The sequence below is a fragment of the Phocoena phocoena genome, chromosome 17, assembly GCF_963924675.1.
Source record: "Phocoena phocoena chromosome 17, mPhoPho1.1, whole genome shotgun sequence".
Classification (NCBI taxonomy): domain Eukaryota; kingdom Metazoa; phylum Chordata; class Mammalia; order Artiodactyla; family Phocoenidae; genus Phocoena; species Phocoena phocoena.
The window spans coordinates 34,845,494-34,863,419 of NC_089235.1; the positions used below are offsets into that span (position 1 = coordinate 34,845,494).

The 17,926-nt window shown below is 38.3% G+C and overlaps 1 protein-coding gene across 1 annotated transcript in view; it reads left to right on the plus strand.

The window, feature by feature from the left end:
• Positions 1–734: 734 nt before the first annotated feature.
• DECR1 (2,4-dienoyl-CoA reductase 1) overlaps positions 735–17,926 on the plus strand; it is a 56,866-nt gene continuing 39,674 nt past the window's right edge. The window contains exons 1-5 of the mRNA XM_065895529.1: positions 735–785; positions 10,676–10,878; positions 12,440–12,497; positions 12,625–12,711; positions 13,687–13,834. Of these exons, the coding sequence (XP_065751601.1) occupies positions 735–785; positions 10,676–10,878; positions 12,440–12,497; positions 12,625–12,711; positions 13,687–13,834 (547 nt within the window). The remainder of the gene's footprint in view (positions 786–10,675; positions 10,879–12,439; positions 12,498–12,624; positions 12,712–13,686; positions 13,835–17,926) is intronic.

A 17,926-nucleotide genomic window follows, 5' to 3' on the forward strand; every position in this document is an offset into this window, starting at 1 on the left:
AATCTTAACAATAATCTTGAGTTAGGTATGAATTATATTCACATTTTAGAAGTGAGGAAGAAATGTGATCTGTGCTTATGCAGGATGTCAACAGGTACATTACATTAAGATGAAGAATGATAAACCAGAGATCTGCCCTTAATTCTGAAGTGAGTATTATTAATCCCTTAGAGAGAAAAAGCAAAAGCAGGAGGGTCAGAGCCCCGCTGTCTCGGCGATAAGATAAAAGTCGATGTGTCCTTGGAAACATCAAAGCTGCCCGGAATCTGCAACTTTTATTAGATTTCAGCCACTTCCCCTTAGGAATATGGAGGCTGTCTTAAATATATTATTATTCTGATGATGTGTGGTTCAGCTTGGACTTAAACATGCACTTCAGGAATAGACATAAATTACTGAAAAGGCATTAGCACTCCGGCAGTGTATACATGCCTTTTGTTTCTGCAGTCTTCAAACTTTTCTGGCACAGTAATTCGTCCACCAACACAAGGACATATAAACCGCCATTACCAGCCCTATAAAAAACAATCGGGACAACACAGGGAAAGACAGCAAGAAAAAGCGTGAGAGAGGCCAAGTGAGGCAGCGCCCTGGGGTTCAGACCCGGGTGGAAAGGCGCAAGGCGCCTCGGCCTCCAGGGCCCGCCCGCTCCCAGCCCAGCCCCCATAGCTCTAGGATTTCTGGCCCGCCCCCCGCGCCGCCCGCATTTCCGGCCAGATGTTGGGAGGCTCTACATGGCGTTGCTAAGCCGTGTCCTCTTTGCTTGGGGCCGCGGTCCTCGGCGGGTAAGGCGGTGCTGGAAGGGCCGAGGGCCCTGCGCTCTCCCCGCAAACGCCCTGTCCGGGGGACTAGCGGAGCGAAGCGCAGCGCAGAGCGTGCATTCGCGTTACCGGGGCGCTAGGAGCGAGGACAGGGTATCTCGCGGAGAGAGTACAGAGGACTGGGGTTTCTGGGGAATCTCGCGAGGAGCGGGAACCCGGGGACTGGGATGAAGTGGGAAGGTCGCCTTGGGTTGCTGTCGGAGGAAGTCCTGGTGTATGTTTGTGTTTGGGGTGGGGATGGGGGTGGGGAGGCCACGCCGTGGTTCTCACTGGTTCCCATTCCTAGTACTTTCAAAGTTGTGTGTAAGTAGAAAGAGAGGACACTGTACACACCGGCCTTTAGAGGAGTGGGAGAGGGACGGGGTGGGGAGTGGGGCCCAGCGGGAGCATTGGCCTTATCTGTAGTTTTTTATTTTTTAATGAAGGAAGTCTTTCAATTGTTAGTCCAGTTAAACATTAATACAAACATATTCACATAAGAAACTTCCCTTCCTAGAGATAATGCTGGGCGAGCTGCATCTCAGGCTGGCTTCCACCACTTTCACCCTCATAATTTTGTTTTGTTTTGTCAGCATCTCTCCACTAGACCAATAATCAAAATAAAGTGTGCAAGAGAAGACAGCTGGAGGGGGGAAGAAAGAGATAGGAAAATAAAAAAGTCATATCCAAGACAGCCCCTTCCCCCAACTAAATTAAAAGAAAAAATATCTTAGTGAGCTAAACTAAAGGAAACCAGAGTTCACAATTTCCTTAGCCAGGTAGAAAAATTAATCTGCCAACTGTGAAAAAACTTTTTTTTCAGTTAGAATGGGCAGCCATGGTTTTCTTTTTTGAAAAACATGGACAAATTCCAAATGTGAACACAAGGAAATGGTATAAGGAGTCTCTGAAGTAAGAAAGAACTGCCTTTTAAAAAGTGAAATTTGTTCAAGGCTAGGGTTTTGTTGATACTGTTTTCTCTTATAAAGATTTAGGTTATAGGTTATTGTAAAAGAAAGCTACATTTTCAGATCCCTTCTTAAAGAACTCTCTCATTTGAATCCTGCAAAGTCTCTGTGAAGAAGAAAAGTCTTCAGAGAATTTTTTTTTAAAAACACAAATCATTAGGCTTGTAGTAATAAGGTCACACAGACTGTATCCCAGCTCTTCTGACACCATTAGACAATACAGCATGAGAGGGAGAAAATGAACGCATTTAAAAATTAACTGTAATCTGACAGTTGTGAAATTCCTTTGCTTAAGAAAAATGGAAGTTTTGAGGATGGGGGTTTGAAGGCAAGAGAGGCCCTTATAGGTGGTGTTTCTCTCCTTCCTGGCACATGCAGGCTTGGGTGTGAATTATTGGGAAAGGAAAAGTCTTCACATCTGTTAAGCGGGAGATTGTTCCAGGCAGCATAATGTTTCTGTGAGCAAATACAGGTTTTTTCAGTTGAAGCCCCTGATTTGAATATTTTAGTTAGCAAGAAACTGAGAAATGTTTCATTTGTCATACATCCTATTTATGAAGTGCTGTATTGTGCTGTTAGCTAGTACGGTTCCGTTCAGTGCAGCGTTTAATGAGAACTGGCTCTGTGCCTGCCCTGGGGATGCAAAGGTTAAAAAAAAAGTATGAAACTTGCTCTCAGTTTTTTTTTTAATAAATTTATTTATTTATTTATTTATGACTGCGTTGGGTCTTTGTTGTGGTGTGAGGGCTTCTCATTGCACTGGCTTCTCTTTTTGCGGAGCACAGGCTCTAGGCACACGGGCTTCGGTAGTTGTGGCACACGGGCTCAGTACTTGTGGCTCATGGGCTCTGGAGTTCAGGCTCAGTAGTTGTGGCACACGGGCTTAGTTGCTCCATGGCACGTGGGATCTTCCCGGATCAGGGCTCAAACCCGTGTTCCCTGCCTTGGCAGGCGATTCTTAACCACTGTGCCACCAGGGAAGTCCCGCTTTCAGTTTTAATGAGGAAAACATTCACTCATTCAGTAGTTTATCAAGAAATGCTAGTTAAGTGCCTACAAAGTGTTGGGCGTTCTTTGGCGATCCTTACTTGAAAAGTATCTCTACTGTCCTTGAGCTAATAGCCTCGTGTATTTTTCAAGTTATGGATAATAACTCATGAATGGACCTTGAAATAATTTAGTGGAACAAAATGAGTTTAAGAAAAATAAAGTGGAATGGAGTAGAAAATAAAGTAGAATAGAGTAGAAAACCTAATGTAGTAAGGTTAAGTTTACTTTGTGAAACTTTGTTTTTTAAATTTACTGTTCTTCCTTTCATAAATTCATTCTTTGTATCTGTGGTGCACATTGCTTTTTCTTTTTCGTTTTTTAAATCAAGAGTAATAACTACTGTTTTTATAAAAATGATACCTGGCCAATATGAATTCAAGTAATATAGTTAAATTAAAACAAGCAAAGTAACACATGTTCCCAAACTGGCCACCCAGAAATAACTGGGGTTAACATTTGGCTAACATCATTCCAGGCATCTTGTTTGTACTGGTAAAAGGATGGGTAGATAGGCATAATTTTGCTTGGACGTATCACATTTATTTTTCCCATTGAACTTCATCAACATTGCTTCATTGTTTTCTGATGCTGATTATTGTCAAGAAGAAGTGTAAGGCCAGCTGTTTTTTTTTCCTCTTGTTTGTGTTTTGAGTTTTCTTTCTTTCCTCCCTCCCTCCCTCTCTCCCCCTTTCTTTCCTTTTCTTTCTTTTTTTTCTCTCTTTCATTTTTCTATCCAGAAAGCCTAAGAAATCTTTCTTTACCCATCTCAGAATTTCAGAATATAAGCTTCCTGGAGGCAAGGGTTTTCATGTGATTTGTTCACCTGGGCTGTATGCCCAGGTCTAGAGTAGTTCATAGCACAGAGTAAATATGGAATATCTGTCACACGACTGAATGCATGTACTGTGTTGTGTATAAGGCATATTTCTTACTAGATCCTCATTCAGAATATGTCTGAAAAATGATATTCTAGTGGGTCATCACCAGACATCAACAGACGGTGAAAATGCAGATGTTTATTAGAATGCATATATGAACAAAGCAGTGTGTGCCTAGAGGAGGCAGGGAAGGCTTCATGGAGGAGGTGGGCTCCTAGAGCTCACTTTTGAAGGAGTTGCAGTGTACAGAATCCCAAAGGTAATCTAGATGTAAGGAATAGCATGTATCAAGAAGTGAAGGAGCATGACCTATTTTTAAAAATTCAAGTGTTTTGGCATTGTGGACTTTGCAAAGTATTGGAGTCAGAGAGAAGTTCATGGAGATGAGATGGGACAGGTTGCTGGGGGACCAGGGCATGGTGGGCTTCACTTATTTATGTGGCAAATTGAGCATTTACTATATGTTAGGCACTGTACTAGGGATATGAGCATGAGAAAAAGAGCTGATTCCTGCTCTCAGGAAGCTTAAGAATCTAGTAACATTATAGTTTATTATGGTATGTGTTATTTTTTTGCGGTATGCGGGCCTCTCACTGTTGTGGCCTCTCCTGTTGTGGAGCACAGGCTCCGGACGCGCAGGCTCAGCGGCCATGGCTCACGGGCCCAGCCGCTCCGCGGCATGTGGGATCTTCCCGGACCAGGGCACGAACCCGTGTGCCCCGCATTGGCAGGCGGATTCTCAACCACTGCGCCACCAGGGAAGCCCATGATGAGTGTTCTTGATCTTAGAGGGGGTACAAATAAATAGCATCCCTCTTCTCCCATCTGAAAAACCAGAGTAAAGATGGAGGCCAAAGTACCACTTGTTACAGTTTGATATTAGAGCCAATGCTAACTGGATTTCCTGAATTAGGCAGACTTATTATCTGAGGAGGAACATTTGCTTTCTGAGGGCAGCTAGCTCCCAAGAGGGAGAAGGTTTAAGAAGGACTACTCATGCCCAGTTATTCTCTCAAAATTTGCTGGTCAGATAAACCATTTCCAGGGGGACAGGGTGACTAAGGGGGCAAAAAGAAGCCTGGAGTTTAACTCAGCTCCCCTCCTGGAGGGAAATGAAACATCAGGATTAGGGAAGAAACATTTCCCATCCACAGTGGGAGAAGTGTACAGTTTTAAGGAGTATAGGGGCTTCCCTGGTGGCGCAGTGGTTAAGAATCCACCTGCCAATGCAGGGAACACACGTTCGAGCCCTGGTCTGGGAAAATTGTGCATGCCATGGAGCAACTAAGCCCAGCAGCTAAGCCCATGCGCCACAACTACTGAGCCTGTGCTCTAGAGCCCGTGGGCCACAAGAAGCCCACGCACCTAGAGCCCGTGCTCTGCATCAAGAGAAGCCACCGCAACGAGAAGCCCATGCACTGCACCAAAGAGTAGACCCTGCTTGCCGCAACTAGGGAAAGCCCGTGTGCAGCAATGAAGACCCAATGCAGCCAAAAATAAAATAAATAAATTAAAAAAATCACTTTAAGGAGTATAATTTTTGGGTTTTACATATAAGCTGGGACCTGAAGGATTAGTAGAAGTTAGTCAGGGGGAGGAGTAAGAGTAAGAAAGTTCTAGGCAGGAGAGTGGCCTATGTGAAGGCCCAGACTAGATTATAGGTAGCAAGTAAGGAGGCAGGTGGTGAGAGACAGGCTAGGGAGCAGCCTGTGAGCCACATTAAGGAGTGAGAGCTTTGTCCTGAAGGCCTGGGAATAGGGGTGAGAATGGAGGCAACCTGGGTAATCTTCTCTCCAGATGAGAGGCCGTGGTGGCTTCAGCTAAGGAATGGCAGTACATGAGAGACTTGAAGTCTGGTGATATTTAATAGATATATTGAGGGGTCTTGGTGATTGGTGGTAGGGGGTGAGGAAGGAAGATTGGGCCATGCTGAGGAAGTGAATGGCACCATCAGAATTGTGAGCCGGAAAGTATTATCATCAGGTGAGACTTGAGATGGGGATACTAGAGTGCAAGTATAAGTGGTAAGGGTCAGAACTAAGGGCAGTTGTTGGAGCTATTTAGGACTAAAATGAACCGAACTTAGTGGTTTGAGTATGTGGTGTGAGATGAAGCCCAGATTTCTATTTTTGACCCCTGAGCTAAGGGAAATGTTACTCTCTGAGAGAGAGCATTTATGAGAAGGAGCCAGAGGGAAGAGAGGGGTAAGTGATATATCTTGAACATGTTAAAGGGCCTCTAGGACTTCCAAGCTGGTATACAGATAATTTGATTAAGTTATAGAGATGGTGGTGAGAATGATAATTCTGTTGGGAGTGTTAGGGAAGCCTCAGCCTTGAATGATGAATGTTGAGTGATGGTGGGGATCAATTTTTATAAAGGTAGAGAGGTGGAAACAATTTGTGTTTGGGGAACCCTGCATATTTTGTTTTTTTGAGTATAAATTTCAAGGTGGAAAAGCAGAGGGAGATGAGGCTGGAGAGATGGACAAGAGCCAGGTCGTAATGACTTGCTGTGCTGGGTGAAGCTAAGGAATCTGGACTTTATACAGGGAGTCACTGAAGGATCTTAAGGGTAGAAGTACCATGAGCAGGTTTGCAGTACTCTGGAGCGCAGCATTGCAGATATGTTGGAGTAAAGGGAGACTGGAGGACAGAGACCACATAATGGATGATGTAGCATAGGCCCTTAGTATTTGTGAATGATGGAAGATAGGGACCTTTGAACTCAGGCAGTGGACGGAGAGTAAAGATACTGACTGGGGAGGTAAAATACATGGGACTTGGAGAGGGATGGAATATATTAGGTGAAGAGAAAGAGGATGTGAAGGAGTCACTAGAGGGAATCTCATGGATGAATGGTAGCCTCAGAGCTCAAATATTAATGTGAAGAAATTTCAAAACAAACTCCCTTCCAAAACTATAAAGCTAACTTTGTAATGTTAAAAAAAATCTAGATCTCAGATTATTCCCCACAGGTCATTATAAAGCACATCAAAAAAAGGAGGGGAATTCTAAAGTTAGCCAGGGTTTCCTAGAGCTCATATTAGAAGGCATTTCATTGGTGTTTGGCAACCCTTACTTTTTAAAGAAAATTCCAGGTAGAAAATAATCAATCTTAGCTGTCCTATATTCTCTTCCTAAGATGATAACTTACTTTAAGATTAGAAATGCCTGCGTAAGTATAAGTAAGTTAAGAGTAAGGGGACAGCTATACTTTGATCCCTTCCAGCATGGGGAAACTCCCACATTGCATTGCATCTAAAACAGTGATAGAACTGTAGGCTTTCACAGTTTGTGAAATGATGTTGCTGTTTAGCTTTAACCCTGATTTATTTTATTCTCTGTGCTTCAAAATTGTATTTCCAACTGCAGATTAGATATCTCCACCGGAATTGTCCACAGGCATCCCAGGTGGAGCGTTTCTAATACAGAACTGGTTATCTTCAGTTCTCCACCTTGAATCTTTTCGTGTCAGCCCAGTCATTTCAGTAACAGCATCACTCCACATGCAGCTATTTAAAGTAGAAAACTGTCATCTTCAGCTCTTCCCTTCTTGCTCACCATTTCCAGTTGGTTGGCTTCTGAGTTCAGGCAAATCAACATGTTAAATATGTGTGGTAAATGTTGTCTTGATTTCTGCTGTCCTCATTATTTCTCACTTAGACTAATGCCTTTTGTCTGACTCATATCTATTTCCTTCTAGCTCACAGTTAAATCTTATTCTTTGCAAAACACAAAGACAATGCAAAAAAGTAGCAGAGGTATTGAGGTGAAGGTGAGAGAAGTGGAAAAGGCTCTATCTGCCAAATGGCCTTGATCAAAGGGAGAGACCTCTTTGTCTGCTTTTAGTGAAATAGGTCAGTGTGTTGCTGAGGTTGGACTTTGAGGCAAGAAGAAATAATTGGATCAGGCAATATTAGGTACAATAGTAATTCACTGTATCCTCATTTTCTGGGACCTGCCCATCTGCAAGTAATTTTATTTGCTAACTTCTTACCCCTTCTATGATGGCATCCAGTCTAAATCATCATCTCTTGCCTGGCCTGGCATAAAAACATTATACTTACTCTCCCTGCTTCCAGTCTTGCCTCCTACGTTCCATTCTCAACTTAGTAGCCAGAACAATTCTCTAAAAACTTAAGGCAGCTCATGTCAATCCACTGCTCAAAACTTTGGAGAGTTTCCCACTTGACTTGAGTATAATTGTAAGTGGTTGACTCAGCCTGTGTGACCCAGTCCCCTTTACCTCATTGACTTCACCTCCTGTCCCTCTTTCTCTTCCCTCCTACTTCAGCCACACTCGCCCTCTGATTCTTTCTAATGTGCTAGGCATGCTTCCTTCTCAGGACCTTTGCTTTTAGTTTTCCCTCTGCCTGAAAGGACCGTGCAACTCATCCCCTCACTCCCTTTAGGTCTTTGCTCAGATGTCACCTCGGTGAGACCTTTGCTGACCACTCTATTTAAAATAGCAACACCCTACCCATATTCTATGCCTTATCTTTCCCCACAGCAACATATTAGCTTTTAATATACTCTATATTTCACTTAATTTATCTTCCCTCCCCCCAAAGATAATCTCTTTTAGGGTAGAATACTGTATCTGTTTTGCTCACTGCTGTATTGCCATTGCCTAGAACAGTGTCTGGAGCATAGCAAATGCTCAGTAAAAACATGCTAAGGATAAATAAAATGAGTTAACACAATAATCATAATATCATGTTTATCTCTAATACTTTTTCATACAAGCAAATTCCCAAATCAGAACAAACCCTTTACAAGGGTTTGTTATGCTATGTTGTAACCTGTTACATTGTAGACATTTATTAGGAATTTTTATTTCAAATGTGATTATTTTTACCTTTATAACCTTTCCTCTATGAGGTTGAGAAAATGTTTTAAAATAATAAGAAAAGAAAGTTTATATGCAAATATCTTGCTTAATTTATCTTTCATAAAGTACCAGATAAAATTCCCTATACAAATCAATACTAAATAAATAAAAATTCATCTTAGTGCTTTTGGGAAATTAGAACACATTTTTTCATTATTACTAGGTAATGATAAACTCACCAGCCTACTTGTGCAAATTTCCTGATTCATCATCTTAATGTAATAGTTCTGGAGTTGGTGGCAGCCTTAAGTAAAACTGCCATTTATGCAGAGAAAGATTATTGTAAGTTGCTTGGATTATCATGCTTTGGCAAAAGGGTACCAGAAAATGCTTTGTCAACATGAAGGTAAATGAAATATAATGACTGGCATGGAGGATTACCAGATTTGCAAATTTATCTTTCACAATTATTTTATACATGTTTTCAAATTTTATCTTTCACTAACTTTTTTCCCTGGTTAAAAAATCAAATTTATTGAATAGATTTTGAAATTACTAAGAACCAATCAAACTAACAAAAAGAACAAATCTTCCATTATCCCATCACCTAGACATACACAGTAACTGAAAGGTAATGAATGGACTCTGAAGTCAGACACATCTTCGATTTGAGTCTTTACTACTTATTATTATTTGTCTTTAAAAGTTAGTTACTTGACCTTTCTGTGCTTCAGTTTTCTCATCTATAAAATGGGAGTAACAATAGAATTTACCTTATAGGGTTGTTGAAAGTCCTTCATAGACCTGGCACATGGTAAATATTGAATCTACTACTAACTGTTGTTATTTTCTTCTAGTCTTTTTTCTAAGTATATATTTTTATTTATAGTTAAGAGCATCCTGTATATTTCTTTTTTTACTTAACATCATATTATAAGCATTTTCTTGTTCAATTTCTAGTTGATGAATAGCCTTATCCTAAATCAGTGACAACATTTCTATTTCCTTAGGGTAAATTTTAGATATCTCAGAACAACTAATGGCAGCCCATTTAACTTATAAGAATGCTCTAGCAGGAAATTATCGATTCTGGAGTTTTAATCTTATAACCATAACCTGATGGGGAATATCAGATACCCGACTGGTGTGATCATTAAACTCAGTAGGAGCTCAGTGAGTAGAGGGAGGCAGTATACAAGGTCATTATAATCTTGGTTTTGCAAGTTGGGCAACATACTTAACTTTTCTGGGCCCCTCCTGAACAATGGGGTAAAAATAATACCTATCTCATGGAGTGGTGAAGATTAGTTTCTAATCCTGATAAATGGTAAACACTTAATGAATATTAGCTCTTTATTGTTTGTTATTATGGTTAACACTTAAAAGTTTGTTTTCATAATGAAAAGTGAGAGAATAGCAGTGATTTTGACAAGTAATATGAGAGTAAGCTGTAAAATATAAGATAGGGCAGTATAAATAGTTTTCAGTTGAAAATGGTTTGATTTTATCCCCCCATTTTAGATATAACAAATATTTTTATCTGTTCTAAATTTATTATCCAGAAGACAACATGGGAAGAGGCATTTGGTTTAACAAATCTTATAAAGGACTTTTTATAATTTTCTTCAGTGATTCAAAGATGGAATGTGATTTTTATCCAAATTATTCTTGTTAAAAGACAAAAATGCTTTATGTAAGTTTTTTTGAAGTTAAATTTAAGCTAAACACATAAACTAATAATGCTAGCATTTATAGAGTGCTTTCTGTGTGCTACATAATTTTCTAGGTTTATTATTCATATTAACTCATGAAATCCTTATAATGTCCTATGAGGAAGGTTCTGTTATTATCTCCAATTATAGAAGAAACTGAGGCAAAAAGAGGTTAAATAACTTGCTGAAGTTTACTAGGGAGAAAATTCTGCCCTCTGTAGTCTAGCTCCAAAGCCCATGCTTTTAACCACTCTATGTTACTTAACATTCCAACAGAAAAAGGATAAAAATTGATTAAATACAGTACCAATATGTTTACAGTGAGTTTGTGTTAATCCAAGAATTTGATTAATATTAAAGAGTATGTTTAAAAAAATTCATATCTTTTGTGGGACTATAAGTATGCAAATTTCAATTCATTTTTTTTCTTTTAGTTTTTTAGGTATGGAACAAAAATATTATATCAAAACAATGAAGGTTTTCAGTCTAAATTCTTTCCACCCTTTCAAAAAGTGATGCTACCACCAAATAGTTTTCAAGGAAAAGTAGCATTCATTACTGGGGGAGGTACTGGCCTTGGTAAAGGAATGACAACTCATCTGTCCAGCCTAGGTGCACAGTGTGTGATAGCCAGCCGGTAAGTCAGTCTCAGCAAGTTGCCTGGCAAGAGTCTATTGATGAATAATTCTGTGCCACAATATTGAAAACACTATTTGCCAGAGTTGTTTGATTTGCGTCGTAATCGTCTATGAAATATCCTTTAGATTATTTAACTAAATCTCCTTGGAAAAAGTCAGTTATAATTTGTGATGATAGGACTTCCCTTGTGGCACAGTAGTTAAGAATCCGCCTGCCGATGCAGGGGACACGGGTTCGAGCCCTGGTCTGGGAAGATCCCACATGCTGCAGAGCAACTAAGCCTGAGCGCCACACTACTGAGCCTGTGCGCTAGAGCCCACGAGCCACAGCTACTGAAGTCTGCGTGTCACAACTACTGAAGCCCGTGCACCTAGAGCCCATGCTCTGCAACAAGAGAAGCCACAGCAATGAGAAGCCCGTGCACCGCAACGAAAAGTAGCCCGTTCGCTGCAACTAGAGAAAGTCCGCACACAGAAATGAAGAACCAATGCAGCCAAAAATAAATAGATTAATTAAAAATATAATTTGTGATAGAAATAATGATTGATTATGGAACTGATGATATATATATTTCACAAATTCAGTGATAGAATTTTTTCTGTATATGAAGTTAAAAAGTACTATATTGAGGCTGCTTTGTTTTCAGTGAGATTGATTATAATTACTGATTCAGTGGATAGTTAACCTTGTACCAGGATAATGAATATAATGCTTCCATTTTCTATAAGATGGGCAGATATTTCAAAACAGCTGTTGTGATGAATGTAGGGAGGGTGAGACCATGTGGAAAGAATTTCTTATTTAGGCATGTCCCAGTACCTTATAACAATGTAAATATAGAGGTTTAGCGACTGGTCAAAAAAATCTACCCCTTCTTCCAATTTTGAATAGTGTACAATTCTTAGGTAGGCTAAGTAGTAACCTGAATGACAAGTCACTATGTAATTTACAGGGGGCAAAAGGAATTTCTTTCAGATGTTGTTTTTAATGCAAATTGGCCAGAATATTTTTTTTCATGTTGTAATGTGTTTGAGTGTTAAACTATTATTTTTTTTATAACACTACATAATTTACATTGTTTATTTTTTGTGTTTCTCTCAAGAGCATAAGATTTTGACTATATATAGTTGTCCAGACCCATCAATTTGATCTAAAATCTACTAATGTCGATTTTATACATAACATAGATTTTTTTATAGTTTAACATAAGCTTACATCATTCCAGGAATGTATTTTCCTTCTCAAGCAGGCTTGGGCAAGGAAATACATAGAAATGAATATAATTAAGGAAATAGTTTAAAATCTATGAGTAGATATAAAATAACTGGCTTAGAAGTAATTTAATAAATTAGTGTCACATATATGAAAATTGCTTAAATTTAACTTCTAGAAAATAAATGCATTCAAACTACCTTGCTTGTAGATATAGCTTTTCTATTGTCTCAAAAATTCATGTCATTAAGCTGTAGATTCTCTTTTTTAATTTATGAAATTAAAAAGAAAAATGTAACATGAAGTTATTTCAGAACTCATGCAAAGTACCATGTGTTTTTTTCTAGAAAAATTGATGTTCTGAAAGCAACTGCAGAACAAATTTCTTCTCAAACTGGAAATAAGGTACATTAAAAACAGTTACTTAAATCAGATTTAGGAATTATAGCATGCTTAAGTAATTTACTCATACTCATGGATTAGGAAGTCTGAAAAAATGTAGGGTTCTTTTTTTCTCTTTGTTATTTTGCAGGTTCATGCAATTCAGTGTGATGTGAGGGATCCTGGTATGGTGCAAAGCACTGTGTCAGAGCTGATCAAAGTCGTAGGACATCCTGATGTAAGTGTAATGGTAATGAGGCGAAAGTGTGAGGCCTTTGATGTTGATATCACCTACCAAGATGTATTAAGGAAATAAAATATTGATGTGAGCCAATGCTGTGTTAAGAAGCATCTATTTTCCATTGCTAGCAGAAAGCTAGCTCTGTTTAAACCAGGGAATAGATTAGGTGGACCGCTACACCATTTCCTTTCAGGAGTACTTAAAAAATACATTTACAATCATATAGAACAAACGATTTTACTTTATTTAATAAGATTATGAAATAAAGAGCTGTTATCCAAGAGCACAATATCTAGTTTAAATGATTCATGCTGTTTGCTTTTTTAAAATAACTTGATTATCTCTGTCAGTGGAGGAGAATAATACAAACAAAGAAACCTACAAAAAACCCTCCAGATTTCTTCTTGTAAGACCTGAGATATGCATGGGTATTTTACTTTTGTTTGGTGCACATATTGGAAAGAAACCATTTCTTCCAGTAGTCTCAAAGAGAGCACTTTTCTATGTTAAAGGTATTTTCAGACAAACCGATAATGTATTATATTATTGGTAGAATAATAATATTGGAATCTTTATTGATATTGAAGAAGCAGGTCATCAACCAAGAATTTCATTAGCTAAATTAAGCCAAAATGATACCAGAAATTAAAGGCATTTTAATTAAGATTTCTTGAAATAAAGTATAGTCACATGGTAGATATGCTTAATCTGTATTTATATTTTTAATAATAGACTGTACCCTAATTTTGAGATGGGGATTAGAACTCTAAAATTTGGTAAATAATAATAGGAAATTTTCACAGGCTCAAAAAAGGTAAAACTGAACCAAATCTCATGGTATTTTTTCATAGCAGACTGTGAACTTTAGCTTTATTATATTATTTGGATTTATAAGTTTCAAAAATAAAAGCCCTTTAGGGAAAATATTCTTCCTCATCTAAGTTTCTGTAACTTGCCTTAATCATTTATTAGATTGTGATAAACAATGCAGCAGGGAATTTTATTTCTCCCACTGAAAGACTGTCTCCTAATGCTTGGAAGACCATAACTGACATAGTTCTAAATGGCACAGCCTTTGTGACACTAGAAATTGGAAAGCAACTAATCAAAGCACAGAAAGGTATGTATATTTATTCTTTACATGTTTATTGGATTCGTACTTGTGCAGGCTCTGTGCTAAGCCCTGGGATACGTAAAAACGTCAATGACAGTGTCTATTCTTGTACAACTCATAAGCTAGTGGGGAAGAAAGATACTTAAATAGTTACCATATGCACTTAAATATTTACCATATGCTGTGATCTAAGCTATATTAAATGCTATGTTTCAAGTGCATTGTAAATCCAGAGAAAGAAAGAAAGAACTCTCCCTAGGGATGATTATCATGTTGAGGAACAGAATGCAATTTTAGCTGAATTTTCAAAGATCTAGACATGGAGAAGGGGGAAGGAAAGGAAATGTGAATGTCCATGGGAAGAAGCTTGGTGTGGGAAAAGCAGAAGGGTTTAGGGACTGGTTACAGATGGGGAGGGAGATCAGTGGGAGATGATTATGGGAGGTGGGTTGGATGTAATTGGGAAAGTTCCCAATACCAAAATGGGGAATTTGATGTTAATTTTGAGGAAATGGGGAATTATTTCCTTATGGCTTTTTCTTGAAGGTGTCTCATAAAGAATGTGACTTGATTAGAAAGGTTACTGGGAACAATGTAGGGGCTAGAAAAGATTAGAGAGATCATTTAGGAGGGTCTTGTTTTCCTTTTGTTAGGATAGATGGCATGGAGGATAAATTAGGAGATATTTAGAAGATAAGATCAATAGGCCTTACTGATTAGGTGACAGTTTTTAGCTGGAGTGGATAGTTTAGATGATGATGACATCAATGAGAAAACTGGAAGGAGAGTAGATTTAGAATGTACTAGAACATTTTTGTTTAGTACTATAGGAACAGACTTCTTTAGAAAAGTTCATACAATATAAATAGTGAATATATTTGTAATGTATTTATGTGGGTATATACATATATGTCTAGAACCAGTGTACATTTATTCATTTAACAGAAACTTACTGATGACTTTTGTGTACCAGGCCCTGTGCTGCATGCCCACATGACAGGTGACTGAGACACTGTCCCTGAGCAGGTTGTGGTTGGAACTTGAAGGATGGGGGCATTTTCTCAGAGAGGTTGGAGAGTATTCTGAACCAGGACAAGGAGGAAGAATCCTTGTGTTCCTTGAAGGATGTCCTCTGGGGCTTGAGGGGAATGGCATAAGCTGACCAGTTTCCTTCTGTTGGTTCAAAGCCTTTGCCTCATTAGGTTCAGTTTCTTCTTCTTTACAGCGTGGATAATTCTCAAATCAGCTTGAGAAAGGATGTAGGAACAGACAGAAGGATGCTAGAGAGGCACTAGCTTTTTTTCTACACATGTGCTAATAACTTCCATCTTTTCTCCATGCACTCATTGAAATTGAAACCCCGGGTCACTCATTCCCATTACAACAAAGTGGATATGATTGAAATTTGGAATTTACATATTAAAAAAAAATTTTTTTTTTAAAGGGGTGGATGATTGGGAAGGGAGACAGAGAAGTGTGGGCTGACTTCTCTCTCTTCTCTGTTCTAGGATCCTTCTATCTCTTCTCACTCTGCCTCTGTCTGATTTTCTCTCTCCATACCTCTTACTCATTTCTCTATTTGTTTCTCTCTGTATGTCTGTCTGTCTCTCTCTTTCTCTCTCTCTGTCAACTCTTCACTTTTGCTTCTGTTTCTTTCTTCGGTCTCTCTCATCACTTGGTGTTTCTCTGCCTTGTCTCTTTTATTTCATCCCCTGCCCATCTGTGTTACTCTTGATTTCTGTCTGACTCTCCCTTCTTTTCTCATTATTGTCATTCATTTTAACGTAGACTTTGATCTATTTTTATTCATCACATTGGTTAAAATTCTATGGGCTTCATTAAAAATACATTAGCTAAGGCTTCTTAAAAGATGGAGCCAGTTTTCATTCTTCCAAAATTCCTGTCGGTTATAGATGCTGTAACCTGACAGGGTTTTAAGGACTTGTATTAGTGAGCTGTGGAGAGTACAATGCACAGGGTCTTTTCTGGTTTTGGAGTGATAGTCAAGGAACTCAGGTGCTAATGACCTCTGAGGTGTGTCAAAGTGGTAAATACAGAAGTCAGTTCAGGGAGCAGGCAATCTGTAATAATCTGTGATCAGAAGTATGTTAGGTGGTCTGGTATCTAGGAAGGTGGTCAAGGTAAGGTATCCGGGAAGTCAGACTAGAAAATATAAGGGCACCAGCAACTAGAAGCCAGATGCTCACTTGCTGGGGACAGGAATTGGTGATGAGGTGCACTCAGAGAGGGGCTAGCAGATGACTGAAGATCAGGAGAACTGTGGCCTTAGCAGGGGCAGAGAAGCTAAAATTAGAGGGACACTGTTAAAGTATGTTTCTAGGCAGCACTGATGCAAAACTAACAATTTTGAACAAATAAAAGATTTAGGAAACTCCTAAAGACCTTAGCCCAATGTGCTCTTATAGCCACAAAGGTCAGTAAATACATGGCTGATCCTTTCTGGGGAGGATTTGAAATTATCATGCTGAGGTTCATTCATCACTAAGATGTCATGTATAAATTTAAAATTTTTAGTAAATAGTGTGGAAAAGAGTACCTAATTTTATTAAAAATTTGAGAGAACTTGAAATGAGGAAAGACTAAAAGAATAATACAGAGTTTTATTTAAGAGACTAGTCATGAAGGACATGGATAGGATAAATATTGAATTTTTCCATCAAACCCTAGAGATCACTAGAAGCAAGAGATACCTCTTGAAACTCTTAAGAGGTTATTTTAGCCGCTTAAAGTAGCATTATTATTTAAGTAGCATTAATAATACTTTATACCACAATAGTGCTTTGTAATTTACAAAGTATTTTCATATATCAGTATAGAATCAGTATGAAATGCAGGATTATTGTATGCTGAAATACAGATAGATTAAAGAAAGAGTAAATCAATGCATAATGTAGCTCTAATGTATGTATTATTTTTAGTTTGCTAAATGGGAGGAAACATTTATATATAGTAAAATCCACAGATTTTCTATATATAAATTGATACAGAATTTTGATTGTTTTGTAAATTTATACACTTAGGTAACCATTACCAAACCAAGACATAGAACATTTCTATTGCCTCCAAATGTTCCCTCTTGCCGATTTCTACTTAATCCTCACTATCTGTGTTTTTAATCCATTTTTTATTGAGTTATTTCTCTTTATTATTTTAAAAATTCTAGATTTATTTTTTATTGAAGTAACATTGGTTTATAACATATATAAATGTTTCAAGTGTGCAGTATTTCTACTTCTACTTACACTACAGTGTGTTTACCACTAAAAATTTAGTTTCCATCTATCACCATACAGTTGATCCCCTTTACCCATTCCTCCCTGCCCCTTCCCCTGGTAACCACTACTCTGTTCTCTGTATTTATGTGTTTGTTTTTGTTTGGTTTTTTCATTTATTTTGTTTGTGTGTGTGTGCATGTGTTTGTTTTTTATAGTCCACATATGAGTGATATCATATGTATTTGTCTTTTTCCATCTGACTTATTTCACTTAGCATGATACCCTCAAGGTCCATCTGTGTTGTCACAAATGGGAAAATTTTATCTTTTTATGGCTGAGTAGTATTTCTGTGTGTGTGTGTGTGTGTGTGTGTATCACATCTTTATCCATTCAACTGTTGATGGGCACTTAGCTATTTTAATATCTTGGCTATTGTAAATAATGCCATGATGAACACAGGGGTTCATATATCTTTTCAAATTAGTGTTTCTGTATTCTTTGGATAAATACCCAGAAGTGGGATAGCTGGAAAATATGGTAGTTCTATTCTTAATTTTTTCAGGACCCTCTATACTGTTTTCCATAGTGGCTACACCAGTGTATATTCCCACTAACAGTTTACTAGGCTTCCCTTTATTCTGTATCCTCACCAACATCGGTTATTTATGGTCTTTTTGATGATAGCCATTCTGACAGGTGTGAGGTGCTATCTCATTGTGGTTTTGATTTACATTTCCCTGATGATTAGCAATGTTGAGCATCTTTTCACGTGCCTGTTGACCATCTATAAGTCTTCTTTGGAAAAATGTTTATTCAGCTCCTCTGCCCATTTTTTAAATGTTTTTTTTGTTGTTGTTGTTGA